The sequence below is a fragment of the Podarcis erhardii genome (assembly GCF_964252035.2).
Source record: "Podarcis erhardii genome assembly, chromosome: 1".
NCBI classification, from domain to species: domain Eukaryota; kingdom Metazoa; phylum Chordata; class Lepidosauria; order Squamata; family Lacertidae; genus Podarcis; species Podarcis erhardii.
Genome location: NC_138497.1, coordinates 138976310 through 138999011, shown reverse-complemented (window position 1 = coordinate 138999011; position 22702 = coordinate 138976310). Strand labels below are relative to the sequence as shown.

The following is a 22702-nucleotide window of genomic DNA, read 5'->3' as shown; positions in this document are numbered from 1 at the left end:
ATGGCCTCAAGTCAGCAAAGCAGTAACTTGAAATACTGTATTGCTCTAGCACTAGCCTGTTGCTTACTGAGGGCTGAAATAATCCTGCGTAAAGATGGGTGTCCCAGACCTCCTCAGAGCTGCTCAGTCCCCAGGCTCTTGGTTGAAGAGGCTATCCCGTGGGATGTTGTTTTTTTAACAGTAACTTTTTTATTCAGGAAAAATACAATGCCCCTCCCCATAAATAGGAATATATATCTGAAATTTAACACTGCAATTATTCTAAAATAAAATAAACAAAGATAATCTCTGAATAAACGTATCTGCTGGTTTTCTAAAGTAATTTGTAGAAAAACAGGTTGTTAGCAATGCAACATCACATCATTTTAATCCAGTCTGGTCTACCCCCAGCATGCTGTTATAGACCATTTAACCACCATTAGCAAATTCAGCACCAAATGGAGATTGTCCATTTCCATATTGTCTTGTAAAGGACTCAGTGATTTTTCTTGGGGGGGGGGGTATCAGCAGGCAAGCAATATACAGAGATTTTGCAAATCTTAACTAGAATTTATTTGCAGTATTCCTGAATGTTGTTTTTAAAAAAATATTTATTACTTTTAAAGCTTACAAAAAAGAAAAGGAAGAAAGAAGACAAAAGAACAGAAAAGAACAAAAAAGAGAAAAAACAATACAATACATAAACAATACAAAACACAACCTTAACACATTAAACTAACACTATAAACTAAACCAAACAACAACAACAATTTAAAAACATACATCATACCTTTTCCATATTCTATCTTTCATTCCCTTGTATCATTGACCTCCTCTCACCTCCCTCTTTGTATTCCACTTCCATTAATTGTTTCAGCAATTGCTTTCCATCTTTCTCTATTTTCTATCATATAAATGTCTTAACATATTTTTAATCTTATTTCCATTAAAATTAGTATACTTATTTAAGCTTAACTCCTTATAGTATTTCAGCTAAAACCATAAAATTTCCTTCCAACATTTTTCTATCACTCATTAATTTTACAATATTTCTATATATAGACTTTAAATTTCCAGTCTTCTTCCACCATCTCCTCTCCCCAGTCTCGGACTCTGCCAGCCACTTCTGTCAACTCCATACAGTCCATCAACCTGGAGATCTTATGTCCGAGGCTCTTAACTCTTTTCCACGTCCCTTCTGCCAGTCTTCTTCATATTCTTTGATGCTAAAGAGCAGATCTCGGGGAAACTCCAATCCAACAATACTTTTATTCATTCTCGACAGGTCAGCCAGATTTCCATAATTAAAGCTAGGATCCATAAAGTATTTCAGGGCATGTTTCAAAATTCCTCCAAATCCAAAGGCCCCCAGAACTCCAATCTCCTCCTGACCCAAGTCCATATTCCAATAGTCAGTTAATTCATGCATAGAGGGATCTTTCCAACTTTCCTTTTCTAGTCCAGGCCAGGCTCCGATCTTCAAAATCTGACTTTTTCTAGTCTCAATCATAAAGGGCCTCAACTTGTAGTCCTCAATTTGCCTCTGTAAGGCTAAAGCTCCCCCTTGTGTTACTTTAGGTTCGACAACAGCAACTTTCTCCTTCTCCTTTTCAGCAATTTGTCCTCTTGAAATAGATTCCTGTGCCAAATCCTGAATAATTTCTGTATTGGTGCTCACTTTTGGTTCCAAAATGTCAATTTTAGTAGTCATAGCATCCATCTTTTTATGAAGCTGTTCCAACAGGTGGCTTATCTTAGAAAATGCAGTCCATAAGGCTTCTCCTATTGACATTCTTGAATATCCAAGGTCAATCTCTAGTTCTCACAGTTCTTATCAAGCAGCTGGAGATTTCCCAGCTCCACTCTTGTAACAGTTTCAAAAGCTCCCTCTAGAGGGGAACAGTCTCCACTTGTATCAGTCTTTTCCAACACAGATCAAAAAGTAAAGATAGTTTCAATTTTCAGATACTTTTCCTCCCTTTTAAACGCAGAAGCAGACAATGGAAACAATATATTTCTCTTATTTAACTGACTGTCAACATCCGTTCTCTTCGCTGTCAATGAACTCTCCCGAAACGTCAATCACTGGGAGCCCGTTCCCAGGTTCAGAGCAGTGGTAATTTAATTTTAATTACTCTCTCCTGCAGGATACACAGACCAAAATTTTCCCCCTCTTCTCCTGCTTCCAAGGGGGGGTCTAATAATTTCAATCGATGGAAGTTTAATCCTTTACATAAGACTTTCCAAGACCTTAACTTGTAAGCTCTTTGCTTCAGTCTATTTACAAAAGGGGAAGGCGGATTCCTGTTTTGAACCTTCCCCGTTTAATGCCAAATTAAGATATTTAAAGATCCAATTTTCCTTTTTACTCACGGCTTGTTGTTTAAAATCCAATTGTCCACAAGAAAAAGTCAGCGCTCTCCGGCAACAGCAATGCGGCTTCACTCCGTGAAAGAAGTGGTCTATTCAAAGCACGTCGCTCCGGATCCCCACGTCGCTCCGGATCCCCAAAACAGGGTTTCCCCGCGAGTAGGGGAGGCGCAAAAGGTGCCAGCTGAATCCCAGGTTCACAAACTTCTTCCGCCTGTGATTTCAATGGGTCTCCGCCTTCGCCGTGGCGGTTCAGACCCAACTTTCCACGGAGCAAGTGCCTCCCGATCGGAGGAGCTCCGCCATTGCCGGGGGCGCCAACCCGGAAGTTCAGTATTCCTGAATGTTAGGGCAAGACCATAAAATATCCAGATGGTCTGGAACTTCAACTGAATTAATAACACCATTGATTACTAACACTGTGTTCTTGAGATATGTTATTTGCTGGGGCTGTAAGATCTTCTGCTGCCTCTGGGACCAGTGAAGGTTGGATCCTCTGAGATGAGGGAACATATGGGGGAGGGGAATATATTGGTGTCTGAGGATGTGAGCAAGGAGACCTTCTCAGCAGCAGGTGATGGCTGTAGTATTGTGGCCCCTTTTCTCCCTTCATCTTCCATCTGTGAAAATCTTTGTGTCAATGGCAGAAATCCTCCATGGAGGGGAACTTGACTATCCTTAATATCTCATCACTATGCTGGTGTAAAGTTTACGGGTCCTGAACCGTGACACAACCTGGCTGCCAGTGCAGCGAATAGTAAAAGCTGATATTTGTGGTGTCATTCCTTCTATTCCATCCATCTGGGTCTCGGATCCAGAGGCCATTGGTCTGAACTTTAATCTGGCCATAGCTGGGCTGGAATACGTAGGGCATGTTCCAAAACAAAAAATAGGAGCCTTCTAACCCCTATTTAGGGAGGTGAAAATTTATGTTACTACTGCAATAGCAGACTATTCTAAATAATTGCTGCCGAGTGTTTCCTGTTCCTTGTCACAGTATTGACAATACTGCCTGCTTTTCCTCTCTCGTAATTTATTTATTCTAGACATTTGCTTTTTTTTATAAATATTTATTAAAATTTTTGAATACAAATGCATAAATAATAAACAACATTGCTTATATCATAACATAATTTCATCACTTCTTTGGACTCCCTCACGTCTCCCGCTCCCACTTACATCGTTAAAAAGTTTTTTCAAGCAAATTATCATCTTGTTTACAATCTTATATCCGCTCATTTAAGTATAATCTAGCAATTCTCCAAAAGGTTTATATTTTCCTTAGTCTCACTTATCATCGAATTCAAATCTAATTTAGTGGTGGACAGTTTTTTATGATCTAGCATCCTTCTTAACAATCAACCAAATTACAATATTTTTGTAAATAAATCTTAAATTTCTTCCAGTCTTCTTCAACCCTCTCTTCTCCCAGGTCTCGGATTCTGCCAGTCATCTCGGCCAGTTGCATATAGTCCATCAGCTGCATCTGCCATTCTTCCAGTGTGGGTAGATCTTGCGTTTTCCAGTTCTTAGCGATGAGTATCCTTCCTGCCGTTGTTGCATACATAAAAAATGTTCGGTCCTTCTTTAGCACCTTCTGGCCGACAATACCCAGAAGGAAGGCCTCTGGTTTCTTAGTGAAGGTATACTTAAATACCTTTTTCAACTCATTATATATCATTTCCCAGAAGGCCTTCACTTTAGGGCAAGTCCACCAGAGGTGAAAGAATGTTCCTTCACTTTCTTTACATTTCCAACATTTATTTTCAGACAAATGGTATATTTTGGCAAGTTTAACTGGGGTCATGTACCATCTATATATCATTTTCATTACATTTTCCTTCAGAGCATTACATGCAGTGAAGTTCAGCCCAGTGGTCCACAACCTTTCCCAGTCCTCAAACATAATGTTATGCCCAATGTCCTGTGCCCACTTTATCATAGCCGATTTAACCATTTCGTCTTGTGTATTCCATTTTAACAGCAAGTTATACATTCTTGATAGTACCTTAGTCTTTGGTTCTAACAATTCTGTTTCCAACTTCGATTTCTCCACCTGGAACCCTAACTTTTTGTCGTTTTTAAAGACTTCTTTAATCTGAGCATAATGTAACCAGTCTCGCACTTTATCCTTCATTTTCTCCAAACTCTGCAATTTCCAATTGTCTCCATCTTTTTCTAATATTTCCCAATATTTTGGCCATTTGGCCTCCATATTGGGTCTTTTTCGGGCCTTAGCTTCCAGAGGTGAAAGCCACCTTGGAGTTTTGTTTTCCAATAAGTCTTTGTATTTTGTCCAGACATTAAATACTGCTTTCCTGACAATATGGTTCTTAAAGGCCTTATTGATCTTAACCTTGTCATACCATAAGTATGCATGCCTATTCTAGACATTTGCATCTCGTTCTTCAGTGAACAAGTCTCCTAGAACAGCTTACATAAAAAATAGTATTCAAAAAACAACAAAGCAGATCAGCTGGTCGTAGTAGAATGAAGCATCACAGCAAAGAACTGTAAAAGGTTTTCTTAAGCATAAAATCCTACTTAATGGTTAAATGCCCTGGGCATTTTTTTTTTTAATTGAGCTGAAAAGAAAATACAGATGGTGCAAGATGGGTTGGTGGGATGGAGTGCTGCAACTGAAAAGACCCCGTCTAGTCACCACGTCACAGACACAGACACTGGAGCTTGTAGAGGGGCAGGCGAAAGAGAAGAAAGGGTCATGTAAAGTTTCAACAGCATGAAATGCTTAATGAACATAGAAAGCAAATATATTTTGCTTCTGGATTCAGGAAGGAAAGCACAGCATAGCATCTAGCTCACCAAGAAATACCCCCAAACTGTCTTATCAATAAAACTACCCAGCCTTAGCCAAGTCAACAGCATATGAAGATGACACTGTTTCAAGATTCTACAGCCTGTGGCTTTTTCTCTTCTAAGAGGGAAGAACAAACCTCCTGAGGCTCTTTAATGCTCCATCTTCATGTCGCTTCCTCTGGAGTTTGGTAATGTGAATGATTAAAGTGAGATTGTCAGAAATGGACCTTAATTTGTGGAAATAGTTCAGTGACTTGGGTCAAAGAGATATACAATAGTGTAAATTTTATTCTGTTTTTGAAAGATAAGACAGGGAGGGAGAAAATGGAGCATGGTTCAGTGCTGCCTTGAACTGAGAGATAGCAATGCACCAAGAGTAGGACAGAATAAAGCACAGAAGTGGCATCTGGAGACTGGGCAGTAAGGTGAGGCTTTGTCTTCAGCACCTGTTCTCCAGAGGTATCCTGTCCATGAATAGTGAGGCTCTATTTAGCTCTTACGCCTGGTTGCTCACAATATAGACCGCACCTCCCTGATTTTTCACCCCTTGTTTAAAGCACATCTACGTTAGTAGCTATCTCCATATCTTGCAGGAGTGAATTTTAATTTCCAAATTTACTTTCAGGTTCCTAATGCTGTGCCTGAAAAACAGAGAGCAATGCTGAGCTTAACAAAATCCAGCAGACGCAGCTTAACGTCTGTTCTCAGAATCTTCTTTTTAGGATGGTATATGTTGCTTTGCTTCACTGATATCAGTGGATCTCTTGTGGACATATGGCCAATTATCACTTTAATAGGAAGCAATTATGCTCTTTACTAAGCCAGTGTGCTATATAGCCATATGTTCCATAAAAAAATTCTAAATTTAGGATCCAATAATGCAAGGGACAGAAATCCCCCCCCACACACACCACATGCATCACAGTCTTCCTCTCCCCACTTGGCTATTCCTTTCCCAGTGTCCCTTAAAATTTCCTCTCCATCATAATGAGATAACAAATGATGACTAATATATGCTTGGTAATTATTTTAGTAGAGTAGTTGGTTCACTTGTTTAGGCCATAAATTATTGCACAATTACCGTTTTGGAAAAATGACAAACACAGATGCACATTAATTTCTCATTAAAACAATCCACTACATCAGTTTCAACACATTTATGCTGTACACATGCTGCCACAAAAGCAAAAGTAGCAACTTTTCCTATGACATCGCACTCCAAATTAGCAAGAGAAAATTCAGTTCTTTGCTGAGTTGATCAAGGAGTAATAGTCTCTTCAAGTTATACCTCTTCTGCTTTGCAATGAAACAGCTCAGCAGGCATTGGGGAGGGTATCCTTTATAATGTCCGTCTACAAATATAATCTTATGAAATTTCTCTTAAATCAACCATTCAGAATGACCAATGGCATCTGCTTGAAGACCTTATTTGAGGAGGTCAGGGTGTTCCTAATACTGAACCAAGTAATATTTATTAAATCACTCTCATAATATTTACACAAGGGGATGATTTTACTCTTTTAAGCAGAGACAAATCTTTTTGCACTGACAATTTTTTACTTTGTCTTTAATTGTCACTGTGGCAGGAACTACTATTATACCAGCAAAATACTGCTGTACAAATATCAGTCTCCTGATAGTTCAGTATACACGCTTAACAAACATTTCCTTTTTAAAATCTGTCATCCTGTAATAATCAAGGCATTTGCAATGACCAATCAAATTCTTGTGGAGAAATCTGTGGCAGGATGGAAAGAAATTGAGTATGAAGTTGTGAGAGATGCAGCTGACAACTGTATCACGATCTGCAATATGGAAAATGTCGATGCAATGGGAGTCCATACAGGTAGGTTCACCATTTTCCTTGAACTACATAGTTTTTTTTGGGGGGGGGGGAATTGTTTGATGCAATCATAGAGCTGTAGAGTTATGTGGGACCAAGGGGTCCACCCGCCTGCTCAAAGGGAGGTATTCACACCATTGCCTCCAGCCAACACAGTTCAGTTACAATGCATCATAAGTTAAGAGAAGTTGCAGTCAGAGTCCAGATGATTTATGCAACTGAGCCAGTCATATTAAAGTCATTGTATAAAGTAGTCCCATCACGACACTCCTGCTAATAAGTTCTTATGATGACCCCATGCATTATGTGACTATGTGAAGTTGGGTCTGGTATGCTCAGGGGCATAGTGTGGGGGTACCAGCGGAGCTGTGGCCCTGGGTGCACAATTTTGAGGGGCACAAGCCAGTGGTCCCCATGCAAATAAATTAAAGACCAACTGATAGTCCAAACCTGTGCACATTTACTCAGAAGAAGGTTTCATTGAGTTCAATGGGACTTACTCCCACCTAAATGCACATAGGAATATGGCCTGAGTTGTTCAGGTTCCTGTGAGTTATAGGACATGTCTAATGATCCACAAGAGGTACAACATCTTGTTCAGAACTTGCAATGTGGGAGATTCCACAACCTTTACAGACAGTGTGTATCATAGCAGAAAGTCATATTTGAGATGTTTCTGGGGTTTATAATAATAATAATAATAATAATAATAATTTATTATTTGTACCCCGCCCATCTGGCTGGGTTTCCCCAGCCACTCTGGGCGGCTTCCATAAAAACCAGAAATACACTAAAATATCACAGATTAAAAACTTCCCTGAACATAAAATAACCTAGCATATCTATACAAAATGAATTAAACATTGGTCTGCTGCTCAAGCACAATTGGCAGACCTTTACCAATAAAGAATGCAGCTGCTTGTGATGCACAAATGTTGGAAAATATGTGGAATTCAATATAGGCTGAAAACCATTATAGGCTTGAAAGTATGCCTGTCTTTCAAATAAGGCAAATTGCAGCATTTCTGCTTGAAATTTTATTATTGTATTTATCTTAGATTTAATTAAATTATATAAAATGGGTAATTCAGCATGCAGTCCTAAGCATACTTACCAGAGTGAAGCCTAGTGGCTTATGGATATATGGGTTGGATTGGGTTCTCGGTCTAATTACAATATATATGATCACTTATTTATAAAGCCCTTTCATGTCCTGTAATTTGTACTCTACTCAGTGCAGTGGATGAGCTGTGTCTCTGTACTGTAGCATCTCCAGGTAGGGATGGAAAAGACCCCTGTCTGAAACTCTGGAGAGTCGCTGCGAGGCAGTGCCAGAGGAACCAATTGGTTTGACTCAGCACAAGACAGCTTCCTGTGTTGCTATAACTTGAGACCATTGACACTTTTTGCTTTGACTTGCAGGTGATTCTATAGTAGTGGCTCCCAGCCAAACACTCTCAAATGAAGAGTTGCAGATGTTACGGGAATCGACCATCAAGGTTGTCCGCCACTTGAACATTGTAGGGGAGTGTAACATTCAGTATGCCTTGCATCCTGCCTCTCTGGAGTACGGCATAATTGAAGTGAATGCTAGGCTTTCTAGAAGCTCTGCTTTGGCATCTAAGGCCACAGGGTAAGGCAAGAAACAGTCCTGGGAGAAGAGCTAAACTGGGTGCCTGATGCAAGGGAAACATTTGGAAATATAAAAAGTTGTTGGTTAGATAAGCCCAAAAGCTCTTCTTCAGAGAATACCTCCAACTTACGTTTGTTATTGCAAATAATGATTTTTTTTTATGAACTCTTCACGGTTTATAAGAAAATGGTAGTGCTAGTTGCCTTTGACCTGTTGGATAAATCATAGTTCACCAGCACCCTGAGTTAGCTCTTTTCAGTGGTGATAAATAGCAGAAGCACCTCCACATAATTTACCGTGTATGAAGTGTATTTTTAAAAAATGCTTTTAATTGTATTCATACTAGCTCAACTATATTCGTAAGCTGCTTTATGAAGCCCCCCCCCCGCAACCTTGTAAAGTATAAATCCTATCCTAAAATAAAAGTAACAGGGCCCAGCCCATCGTTTTATAGCTGTGCTGTGCTCACTTGTTAAGCCACAGGATGAGGTGGAATCCTTTCTCAGTCAGCTCTACACCACTTCTGTACCGTATGAATGACTGATGGCTTCCTAATGTCTCTTCAGGGCCAGAGGATTAAGCATGTTCTCAGGATTTGCAGGTTTTCCTTTGCCAGTTTGAAAATGTCTCACTTTGCCCTTGATGCTAGGTACCCTTTGGCATTTATTGCTGCCAAAATAGCTCTTGGGATCCCCTTACTTGAAATCAAGAATGCAGTATCAGGAAAGACAACGGCCTGCTTTGAGCCGAGCCTGGACTACATAGTAACCAAGGTGCCCCGCTGGGACCTCGACCGCTTTCAGGGCGCTTCCCGCCAGATCGGTAGCTCAATGAAGAGTGTGGGTGAGGTAAGTCTGAGGATTATCCCCCCCTAAAAAAATGCCCTTAAACCCATAAATGATTCAATCTACATGTACTGGGATGATGAAGTTGATTATCATACTTTGCATTTATATTGCACTTCAGAGCATTTCCCTTGCATCTTCCTGTTGCAAAGTAGTCAGTATTATTCTGACCATATTTTTGACGGGGAACTGAGGCTCAGGGAGAGTGGCATGCCTGAGGCCACCTAAGGAGCTCAAGGCAGAGGTAAGGTAAGGTTGGGGTTTCCTGATTCATAGCTCAGCTTCTTTGCCACTATACCTTGCCAATACTCCCAATACCTTTTATATACATCGCACCATCTGCATTGTATGTATGTTATCCCTCCAAAGAATCTGCTGAGGGTAATGAGAATTATCTTCCAGAGATCTATGGATAGTTCCTTCTAAGAGCTGCCTTTCCCAGATTCCCTAGGAATAAGGTTTTAGCATATACAGTGGTACCTCAGGTTACATACGCTTCAGGTTACATACGCTTCAGGTTAGACACTCCTCTAACCCAGAAATAGTGCTTCAGGTTAAGAACTTTGCTTCAGGATGAGAACAGAAATCGGGCTCTGGCGGCGCGGCAACAGCGGGCGGCCCCATTAGCTAAAGTAGTGCTTCAGGTTAAGAACAGTTTCAGGTTAAGTACGGACCTCCGGAACGAATTAAGTACTTAACCTGAGGTACCACTGTAATATAGATATGCTTTTGAATTATGGTGCTGGAGGAGACTCTTGAGAGTCCCATGAACTGCAAGAAGATCAAACCAATCCATTCTGAAGGAAATCAGCCCTGAGTGCTCACTGGAATGACAGATCCTGAAGCTGAGGCTCCAAGATTTGGCCACCTCATGAGAAGAGAAGACTCCCTGGAAAAGACCCTGATGTTGGGAAAGATGGAGGGCACAAGGAGAAGGGGACGACGGAGGATGAGATGGTTGGACAGTGTTCTCGAAGCTACCAGCATGAGTTTGACCAAACTGCAGGGGGCAGTGGAAGACAGGAGTGCGTGGCATGCTCTGGTCCATAGGGTCACAAAGAGTCGGAAACGAATTTGCCCAATAATAAATGTTGGAAATGTAACGAATGTGAAGGAACTTTCTATCATCTTTGGTGGACCTGCCCAAAAGTTAAAGCCTACTGGGAAATGATCTATAATGAAATTAAGAAAATCCTTAAGTGGACATTTGCAAAGAAACCGGAGGCTTTTCTCTTGGGTATGGTCGGCCAATTGGTACCAAAGAAAGATAGGACTTTTTTTATGTATGCAACTACAGCAGCAAGAATTCTCTTGGCAAAGTATTGGAAGACGCAAGAATTACCTACTCTGGAAGAATGGCAGACGAAGGTGACTGAATTTATGGGACTGGCAGAGATGACCGGCAGAATTCGTGACCAGAGGAGAGAGACAGTGGAAGAGGACTGGAAAAAATTTAAAATATATCTTAAGAACTGTTGCAAAATCTCAGACTGATAAAATGTCAAGGGGTAAGAAACAGAGAATTACAGCTGTAAATATTTAAGTCAAGAGAACCTTGAGGGAAATTAAATATAGAAATGGAATGAAGGATTGCTAAAAAATTTGAAACAAGGGTGCAGTGAAGGGGAGGCATGGGGAAGTCATGTGTTGTTTGTGAACGTTTTTATTTGTGTGTTTTTTGTTTATGAAAATTAATAAAAATTATTTAAAAAAACAACAAAGAGTCGGAAACGACTAAACGACTAAACAACAACAATAGATATTGTGTGAAATAGTACCTTTGAGCATCTGTAGTTCTGTTTCTACTGCGTTGTTAACGCATGGTAGAAAGCAGAAGAGAAATGATGGTTTATAAAGTTGCATAACAGAGCAATTTTAGGGGGAAGCCAGTTTAAGCTTTGCGTGGACAGGCGGAGTCCCCAGATCCCACGCGGTCCCCCCCGTCATGTGGAATAACGGCTCAAGACAACGTGCTATGGGATTAAATTGGCCACAACTTTATTAAATTTCAAATGTGGGTAGACCTTGGCTCAGGCATTGGGCGTTCTCCCTCCCCAGTCCCCAGCCGGGGACCTAGGGAGCATCAGGGTTATCCAGTGTGTGTGTGGGGGGGATGGGCCGGCTCTGGAGAACATATGTTCAAGCAGAGATAGCCGCCCCCGTTACGCTGCCGCCGCAGGGGAGAGTAATGACGACCTTTCGGCGTACGGTCAAAGCCTCCCTTCAGAAACCCCTTTAATGGGGTACCCTGGTATTGCCGCCGCAAAGAGGAAGATGGACTAAATAAAGGATTCCGCCCAAGGCCTGATACCGCCCAAGTTGTGATGTTTTGCTACGGGAAAGGCGAAACCTGCCAATACAGGGAAATTCCTTTCCGGCCCTTTAACAGCGACCTTAATGTAGCAGCGCCCTCATACCTGTGAAGAAAAGTTAACCTGCAAAACCTGTGAAGCAAAGTTAACCTGCAAAATAAGACATTAACTGAGGGTGGGTAGGGTGGGAGAAGCTCTGGAGCCAAGTGAGGATTCCCAGGTAAGACCCTCCCTCTATTGTGTGGGCAAGTAATCCCTCCCCTACCTGGCCTGGTCTCCTTGGCAACGCTTCCCCCAGGTGGGATTGGACAACTGACTGAGGTAGGCGGAGACCTCCAGGTATCCCACCTGAGGGAAGGCAAAGTCAAGCCTATGCTGTTGGAGCTGCTCCAGATCCAGGCTGCGTGCGTCCACACAAAGGTCGCCCCCTGTTTTATGCGGGGAGCGGTCATTATGTATAGAACTGTAATAGAACTGTATAGAATTGGTTCTGTCATGGCGTATGGTGACATGGCAGAGACAGGAGAAGGAATGTCTCTTGTGGTCTGTTTCACCCTGGATGCTACATAAGCATCTTAAAATCTTAGGGCATGTACTTTCCACAGTGTCTAATTTCAGCGCAAAGGACAGTGCACCTACAGGAAAACTACATTTCCCAGGATAACCAGCACCTGCTGCAATTCTCCTCAGCACCCCAGATGGCAATATAGCCTTCTGCTGCTGCAACCATGGCAACCAGACCATGCAAGAGAGAGGAGGGAGCAGTGGGGATGAAAGGCATTCCCAGGCGGGGACTTCCGGTGGAGCGCGATCCTGCCGCAAGCGAGGACTTTTCCGTGAGGAGAATCCTGCGCTATTTCGGGTGATAAGGGGAGCTACAGGGCAGAGTAGCCCCCAAATTTAATCTCTGGGGGGATATCCAGAGTGACAGGTTCCCAGCGAAGCCAGGAGCAGCCCACCCGGCCATCAGGTAACTCCAAAAGGAGCGAAGAGAACGGTGGAGCGGGGCTGCGGGCTACGGGAAGCCATTTTCTACACCCGAATAGCGAAGCCCCGAGCTTGCAAGAGAAGCGCTCCATTCTCAAATAGAAGAAATTCGGACCAAATTGGATTATAATTTTATAGCAACAAAATAAGGAAGGATTCGAAGCATGAAGAGAAAAGTTGGAGTTCAGCTGTCATCTGGAATCAGGACAGACGCAACGCAGCGCGCAGAGCTGGAAAGGGAAAGTGAGTTGCCACTGGGGGTTACTGTTTTCTTTCTCTCCTAGAACTTTATTTAAAAGTAACTCATTAAGAAGCTACAAAGTATTAAGGCTGCTAAACCTAGAAAGGGAGAGCAGAAAGTTAAGATTGAAGAAGTTTGAGGTCTTTGATGTAACGGAGGGAAACATAGAGGACTAAAGTGCTTGGTTACTTTCACTTTTAAAAGAACAAAGAACTCCGAAGCGGAAAAGGAGCTTCCGACTCCATTATTAAAACTTTGTTGGAACAACGGTAAGGTGGAAACAGCGGACAAAGGTTGTTTTTCTTTTTTTTAGACTTTATTATTGGAATCTTTAATACTAAAAAGGATTATAGCTGCCTCTGTCATTTAAGTACATTAATATTTGCAACTGGGAAACCCCTTAATATTCTCTCTCTCTCTCTCTCTTTTTAATGAATTGGGAGCCTCTAAATCTAAAACTGCGTATACTAAAGGAGGTGTCTGTTATCCTAGTGGAAGGAATGAGTTACTACAATTTGTTTTTCTTCAATTTTTTCTTCCTGGCGAAGGGATATAATACTGAGAAGTGACTTGTGCCTCTTTAGTTTGGGGAAATAATCTGCGCTTGTTTTTCTTACTGTTTTCTTTTCTTCATTCTTTTTGGAATTACGCCTCTGGAATTCTGTCACTTGGACATAATTTTTTGGAAGGTTATCAATTGGATATAATTTTGGAAAGGGTTTTTTATGGGAAGATCTCTGGGAAGACTCTTGGGAAGATTTTTGGAAATATTTGGAAATTCCTTCTCCTTTGGGCAAGGTATTGGATTAATTTGGGAAGCAATTTTTTTTTTTTGAGGAATAGCCTAATTGGTGGCAGGAAGATTGTTCCGGTTTCTGCTTTGATCTCATACTCCTCATCATCCCCAAATTTCGGCTAAATTATATGTTATAATTAGAAACTGGAATGTTATAATTATAAACTGGAAAATTGATAAAGTGTAAAAATTGGCTTTAATTAATATTTGAAGACTGTTAGAATATTTAATAAAGATGACACACCAGCAAAAGAAGGGGGCAGATGGGGGGACACCAGCAGAGAGGAAAGGGTCTAAACAAGAAACAGAGTTTAAAGCAGAAATTTTGAAGATGTTTGCTGAAATAAAACAAAGTGAAAAGAATTTAGAATCAAAATTAGAATCAGTAGATAATAAGATTGGGAAAATGGATAAAAAAATTGATGAGACAGTTAATGAACTTAAAGGGCAATTAAAAGAGGTATCTAAGAGAACTCAATCGCTGGAGGAGGGATTTAAGAGGACGAAACAAGAAATGAAGAAAGTGAAGCGAGAAGAAGAGAGGATCAGAGTGGAGATGTTGGAATTAAATAAATCACAAGAAGAAATTAAAGATTCGATTGCTATGAATGAACTGCAACAGAGGGAAATCAACCTGAGGCTGAGAGCCGTTCCGGAAATTCAGAATGAAAATATCAAAGAGAGATTGATATCGGAATTAGCCCAATGGATGGAATTACCAATAGAAGAGGTAGCTAAAACAGTACAAAATGCATTCAGAATGAGAGTAAGAACATCTAAAACAAGAAAATTCCCAGGAGACTGTTTAATCACTTTTAAGGATAGGGAAATGAGAAATTTGATACTACAGAAGAACAGAGAGAAAAGACTGTATATAGATGGAAGTTACATAATCATATTTAAAGACATACCAATAAGACTATTGAAATGAAGAGACCCATACAAACCATTGGTACAGGTCCTTAAGAAAAACAACATTGAATTCAGGTGGGAATTTCTGGAGGGAATTTCAATTTTTTACAAAACTAAAAAGCGCAGATTGACGAGTCCAGAAGAAACAGGGAAGTTTCTGAGAAGGTATAAGGAACTAAAAGCAGAAGATGGAGAAACTGGAGAAGTCAAAGGAGCAGAAAAAGGAGCAGGTCCCAAGGATGAATCAGAATCGGAGGAAGAAGAAGAAGAGAATGGGGAAAAGTCAGAAGAAGAAAAAGAAGAGGAAGAAGATAAATTATAAAAGAGAAAAAAGTAAACTAAATTTATTTAATTGGAAATTACCATGACACTAAAATTATGGAATTGGAATATTAATGGGATGAATGAGAAAAAAACGGAATAAAATTGAACAATTCTTAAAAAGAAAAATCTGGACATTATATGTTTACAAGAGACACACGTCACAAGGAAACACAGAAAAATTTTGATTAACAAAAGATTAGGAAACGAATTTGTATCTTCAGATAAAGAGAAAAAAAGAGGGGTAGTTCTATATATTAAAAGTAAAATTGAATCACAACAAATTTTCAAAGATGAAGAAGGAAGGATGATAGCAGTACGGATCAAATGGCAGGGCAAAAATTTGATAATTGTCGGGATCTATGCACCTAATGGAAATAAGACAGACTTCTATAAAACCTTAGAAGAAAAATTGTTTGATTATATGGACCAGAAAATTATAGTAATGGTTGTCGCAAAATTTCGGAATGTTAAGATGTCAAGGGATTGGATATAAAGAATTACAGCTGTAAAAATTGAAATTTAGAAAAAAAAAGCTTTAAAGAGAATTAAATATAAAAAGGGATGAAGGATTGCTAAAAAAATTTTAAAATAAGGATGCAGTGAAGGGGAGGTTTGGGGAAGTCGTGTTATGTTTGTTTGTTTTTTGTTTATGTTGTAAAATTAATAAAAATTATTTCTTTAAAAAAAAGAAAATTATAGTAATGGGAGACATGAATGGAGTGGTCTCATTGGAAATGGGTAGACTAAGTGATGGATCAAGCAAAGAAGGAAAACTGCCTAAGACTTTTTTTCCAGTGGTCAAGAATTACAATTTGATTGATATTTGGAGACTCAGATATCCATTGGAAAAACAATTCACTTATTTTTTTGAACCGAATCAGTCAATGTCAAGAATAGATCAAATATGGGTCTCGAACGAATTGACCCCAAGAATTCTTCAAATTGAGATCCAACCAAGAATAATTTCAGATCACAATCCAATAAAAATGGAATTGAAAGGATTCGAGGAAAGAACTTTTAGATGGAGAATTAATGATTACCTCTTCGACAATCAAAAAATTATTGAAAAAGCACAAAAGAAATTAACTGAGTATTTTGTGGATAACAGTAATAAAGGAACAAAGATGAGCATAGTATGGGATGCAAGCAAATCAGTGATGAGAGGCTTTTTTATCCAACAGAATTCATTGAAGAATGAGAACAGAGAAAAAGGGAAAAAAGAAATTCTAAAGCAGATAATGGACAATGAACAAAAATTAATCAAGAAACCAAATAATTCAAAAATAAAACAAGAGATTAAGACTCTACAAACAATATTTGCAATAATTATAAATAAAGAAATAGAATTGAATATTAAAAGGTTAAGACAGAAAAATTTTGTTTTGTTTTTTTATTAATATTTATTCAAATTTTTTAAAGATTACAGAAAAAACATGAGAAAAAAGAACAAAAAATACACAATACAACACAAAAAGCAGGAAAGAGAAATAAAAAAAGAAAAAAAACAGAAAAATACATTAAAAAATGCAATCATTAAAAAAGGAAAGAAAAAACACAATTTAAATCCTTTACATGACAACTTCCCTTTACTTATTTTCTTGACCTCCCCACACCTCCCATTTCTGTATTCAAGTTCAAATTTTTATTTCAGCAAGTCCTTTCAACCTTATTTTTTAACTTATTAATTTATTTTAATATGTTATTCTTTTACTTTCTCTCTTTCGTCCATTTCCTCAGTTCATTTTTGCTTAATCTTCTATATCTAATCATTTTTCTTATATATCCTTCCAACCTTATTTTCATTTAATTTAATTCATTTTAAGAACCCCTTTTACTTTATCCAATCTTAACTCTCATCCAAACTTGTACATCAATACTTATTCTTAATACATTTCTCTAAGGTCGACCAAAATTCCCTTCCACGAATTTCCCAGTTTTCATACGGATAACAAGACAAAAAGGAAAACAAATTATATTTATGTACCCTTTGAGTTCCCAATTTCTATTCCACCCATACCCCCTTCCCGGTATCAGTCCCCAACATATGTCCATCAGTCTCAATATACAATCAGCCTGGAGATCTTACATCCGAGGCTCTTAATTCCCTCTCACTTCCTCTCTGCCGGTCTTTTTGATAGTCCTTAATATTGAAAACCAAATCTCGGGGAAGTTCTGGCCCAACAGGATCCACATTTCTTCCAGCCAGGCCTTCATACTTAAAGGTAAAGCCTATGGGGTAATCCAAATCTTGTTTCATACTCCTTTCAAATCCAAATGTCCCCAAAGCTTCAACTTCCACCTTAATCAAATTCAATGAAAGTATTCAATGTTAAATCCAAAGTTGTAGCACTTGTAGCCAAAACATCAATTTGACCTTGCAACTTTCCCAAGAGAACAAATGCTCTGTTCAGTTCAGCCTGTATTTTTCCTCCTCCAGCCATTCTTTGTAATGTCCCAAAACCCCCTCTAGGGGAATTTTAGTTCCTTGATGTTCCTCTCAGCACAAATCCAAAAATCCAGTTAGTTTGTATCAGCCCTTCCTTTTTTTTTTTCAGGAGCAAATTGTAACCAAGGTAACCAGCAGAAGCAACAGAGACAAAGTCCTCTTTTTGCGTCTTGACAGCTAGCTTGACAGCTGTCAAGATCTTCTATACCTCATCACTAGGCTCTTGCGGAACCCTCCCGGGGCCGGGGGGGGGGTGGCACTTCAGCTCCCAGGTTTAATTCTTTTTCTGCAGGCTCCCCTGCTTCCAATAAAATTTCTTATAGTGCCAAATCGTGAAATTAAAGTCTTTTACAAGAAAAAAGAAGAAAAATTCTCCTCGACTTTAGTTAACAGGTCCTTTGCTTTAAATTGTTTACAGAGAGGGAAGGCGGACTTCCTGTTTAGACCTTCCCCGATCGTGCCGAATTTAAAAGATTTTCTTTAAGATTCCAATTTCCGTACTACTCACGGGTTGTTGCTTTAAAGTCCAATTGTTCACAAGAAGAAGTCAGCGCTCTCCGACAACGACTGTGCGGCTTCACTCCGCGGAAGAAGCAATCGACTCTCAGCACCGCGCCGCTCACCCCGTCCTGTTCCGGAGCCTTTAAAAAGGCTCCTTCGCGGCTTGGGGGGGCGCAAATGGTGCCCGCTGAGTCCCCACACTCACAGGCTTCACCCGCCTGTGATTTTTTGAGGGTCCCCGCTTTGCCGCAGTGGTAAGACCCGATCCCGCGGAGCCGATCCCTCCGGAGCTCAGAGGGAATCCGCCATTAGTTGTTGGCGCTAACCCGGAAGTCAAGACAGAAAATTTTTGAATTCGCGAACAAATCTGGTAAATGGCTTGTGAGGCAAACCAAAAGGAGAAAGGAGCAAAATACAATTAATAAAATTATCGTAAACGGAGAAGAGGTTGACAATCCGAAAGGAATTAGAAAAGGATTCTTGGACTTTTACAGACAACTATATAAAAATAGAGAAAGAAATAATATGAGGAAAATAGAACGATTTTTGAAAGAAAAAAAGGTGCAGAAGATCCCGGCAGAAAAGAAAGACCAACTGAATGCCCCAATAGGAAATGAGGAGATAAAAGAGGCTATAAAGGAACTGAAAAGGGGGAAAGCCCCTGGACCAGATGGATTCACATCAGGCTACTATAAAGAACTGAGAGATGCTTTAATGACACCATTGAAAGAAGTCATGAATAATATTTTAAAAGAAAGAGACATCCCGGAAACATGGAAAGAAGCATTTATTACACTTATCCCTAAACAGGACTCAGACTTAACACAAGTCAAAAACTACAGGCCTATCTCACTGCTCAATACAGATTACAAGATATTTGCAGGGATTTTAGCAAACAGACTGAAAAAGATATTGCAAGAAATTATTCACAAAGATCAAGCGGGTTTCCTTCCAGGCAGGCAGATGAAAGATAATATAAGAAATGTAATCAATATTTTGGAATATCTGACTGCCAGGAATGAGAAACAAGCTATATTAATGTTTGTAGATGCGGAAAAGGCCTTTGACAATATTGCTTGGGATTTTATGTTGAAGAATTTGGAGTATATGGATGTAGGGATAGAGTTTTTTAATGGGATAAAGGCAATCTATACAGAGCAGAAAGCAAAATTAATTGTTAATAATGTGACTACAGAAGATATAAAAATAACAAAAGGAACCAGACAGGGATGTCCACTTTCACCACTACTATTTATAATGGGCCTAGAGGCTTTTTTAAGGTCGATGAGACAAAATGAAACTTGCCGGACTTGAAACTATACTACGAAGCAGCATGCCTTTGCTGATTGAAAGAATGGATAAAACTAGAGAATAAGGAGTTACTAGATTTAGAAGGATTTGATAACAGATTTGGATGGCACGCGTATCTATGGTGTGAAAAGAACAAAATTCATAAAGGTTTTGGGAACCACATATTTCGGAGTCCACTAATAGAAATATGGGATAGGTATAAAAACCTATTAGAACCTAGAGTTCCACACTGGTTGTCTCCACTAGAGGTTATGAGTGTAAAGAAAATAAATATGAGAGGTAATTGGATTACATATGGTGAATTGATAACCAAAGAAGGAGGAAAATGGAAACTAAAGCCATATGAACAAGTTAGAGAACATGTTTATGATTGGTTGCATTACTTTCAGGTTAATGAAATGTTTAAAAAAGACATTAAAGAAAGGGGTTATGTAGAAAAAGATTCAAAGTTCCAGACAGATGTGATAAATAACGATTGTAAAATTTTGTCAAAAATGTATAAAATATTGTTGGAATGGAATGTGAAAGACGAGGAAGTTAAATCGGTAATGGTACAATGGGCCAAAGATTTTGGTTACAATATACAGTTTGAGGATTGGGAAAAACTGTGGAAGGAGAACTTAAGATTCACTGCTTGTATGGCACTAAAAGAAAATGTTATGAAAATGTTTTACAGATGGTATATCACACCGGTAAAATTAGCAAAAATGTATAAGACGTGTAATAAGTGTTGGAAATGTAAAGAAAAAGAAGGAACGTTTTATCACATGTGGTGGGAGTGTAAGAAAGTGAAGGAATTCTGGGAGATGATACACAATGAAATGAAAAAGATGTTTATACATTTGTAAAGAAACCTGAGATTTTTCTTTTAGGGATTACAGGAAAGGAAATAAGAAGAAAGGACTGTAAACTCTTCCAGTATGCAGTTACGGCAGCAAGAATTCTACTGGCCCAGAAATGGAAACAAGAGGAAATACCGATGGTAGAAGAATGGAGACTGAAGCTGACAGACTATGCAGAACTGGACAGACTAACTGGGAAAATTAGATATCTTCGAGACCAAAAGTTCATCGAGGACTGGGGGAAATTTGTTGAATATCTGAAAAGAACGCGTGATGTGCAAACAACGCTAGTGGGGTTTCAAGAAGCACTGTGAAAGTTGAGATATATTGTTAAAAAGAAATAGAAGTGGGAAGGAAGTTTAATGCCATATAAACAGAAGAAATGTGTAACTGAGAGGTATATATGGATGATTATCAGAGAAGCTGAAGGAAGTCCAAATAGAACTAAATTTGTGGAAATTTCGATATGATTGTTTACTTGTGTTGGAAAACTAATATTTTTTTTTTTTTTTTAAAAAGGCATTCCCAGGCTGCACGGTGCTCTTGGTCATGCCATTAGGAATGTATTAGCATCCAAATTGGACTCAAAATAAACCAAGCCATTTTTGAATCTTTTTTGGACATTGCTTGGCTTGTTACGCCTAGTTCCTAAGTGAATTTGGGTGGATGTCCTGAGCTAACCGTATACCAGCTTTCTGTCTCTTTGCGTAGTTTGTTGAATTTAATACCCCTCCTGAGCGAGTCAGTGAGGCGCAGGTTTCTGCATATATTTTCTCCTTTTAAATTACTGTTTACAGCTGTGAGATGCATGCATAGGGAATGCTCTAAATATTAATAACTGAACTGAAAAATCAAAAGCTGGCATCTGCAGTTCTCTTTAATACATCAAGTTGCATTTCCACAGACAATTTTTCTTTTGGAATTAATAGGATAATTTTGGGCAGGTCTTTGTATTATAAAGGTGGTGAAAAAGAGCCTGACATTTAAAATCTTAATTTAAGACTGTCTGGAACAGTATTGACACCTTCATCTCCTAAGTTTCAAGAGGAATGGAATGAGGCAAAATGGGTAAATCATGCAGCTAATTAGCTAATTACCCATTAGCTACCCAAAGTACAATAATTAACAATATATTTGCTGCTTGTCTTGCTTTTTTCCAAATGTTTTCCAAATATCTCTTTGGCTAAATTATTTTGACACCTGAGACCATATTCAGAGCATCAGTTATTTTTCCTCCTCTTTCTTTCCTTCCTCTGTAGCAGATTATAATCTTTATCATTCCTTTATTTATTTATGAGTTTATCTTATTTAACAAATTTTTTATACAGTGGTGCCTCGCAAGACGAAATTAATCCGTTCCATGAGGCTCTTCGTATAGCGGTTTTTTTGTCTTGCGGTTTAGCGGCTTTTAGCGGATGAGCTGATAAGCGGCTTATCAGCGGATGAGCTGATAAGCAGCTTAGGGCTTAGGAAAAGGGGGGGGGAGGGGAAAAACCCCGCAGGAACTCGCAAGACATTTTCGTCTTGTGAAGCAAGCCCATAGGGAAATTCGTTTTGCGAAGCGCCTCCAAAACGGAAAACCCTTTCGTCTAGCGGGTTATCCGTCTTGCGAGGCGTTCATCTTGCGGGGCACCACTGTACTGTTTGATTATAAGAAACCCGCTAAATATTTAACAAGGAAAGCAATTTCTCTAAGAAGTTATAGAACTCTTGAATAATTGTTTATCCTAAAAATCACTATTTTGATCATTGTTGAGTTTTAAAACCTAAGGTTTGTAGCCATCTAAGCTATATTTTGGGTTGACCCGTGGAAATTAATGATCCTAAATTACCCACATCCATTCATTTTAATGGATCTTCTGTGAGTGTAACTTAGTTGGCGACGGGCCAAAGGCATGCATATCGCGTGTGAGATGTTGTGTGAGTGACTTGTATCATGTGCATGCGTGCACAACGTCATGTGAGCCCCTTTCCAACAACAACAACAACAACAACTATTCATTATTTATATCCCGCCCATCTGGCTGGGTTTCCTCAGCCACTCTAGGTAGCTTCCAACTGAATATTAAAAACAATACAGCATCAAACATTAACTTCCCTAATCAGGGCCGCCTTCAGTTGACTTTTAAAAGTAAAATAGTCACTTATTGCCTTGACATCTGATGGGAGGGCGTTCCACAGGGCAGGCGCCACTACTGAGAAGGCCCTCTGCCTGGTTCCTTGTAACTTGGCTTCTCGCAGGGAGGGAACCGCCAGAAGGCCCTCGGCGCTGGACCTCAGTGTCCGGGCAGAACGATGGAGGTGGAGACACTCCTTCAGGTTTACTTGGCTGAGGCCATTTAGAGCTTTCAAGGTCAGCACCAACACTTTGAATTGTGCTCGGAAGTGTACTGGGAACCAATGTATGTCTTTCAGGACCGGTGTTATACGGTTATATCCCATAATTAATCTATCTAGAAAACCCAACAAAACAACAGTAAAACCCAAGGGGCGCGCGCACACACACACACACACACACACACACTTCTTTCTCATAAGCTCAA

The 22702-nt window shown here is 39.5% G+C and overlaps 1 protein-coding gene across 2 annotated transcripts in view; it reads left to right on the top strand.

Annotated features, from left to right (window-relative positions):
- Positions 1 to 22702, top strand: part of CPS1 (carbamoyl-phosphate synthase 1) — a 215805-nt gene that overhangs the window by 74498 nt on the left and 118605 nt on the right. For both annotated transcript variants that reach the window (XM_081856008.1, XM_081856007.1), the window contains 3 exons: positions 6868 to 7012; positions 8432 to 8642; positions 9292 to 9490. In XM_081856008.1, coding sequence (XP_081712134.1) covers positions 6868 to 7012; positions 8432 to 8642; positions 9292 to 9490 — 555 coding nt within the window. The remainder of the gene's footprint in view (positions 1 to 6867; positions 7013 to 8431; positions 8643 to 9291; positions 9491 to 22702) is intronic.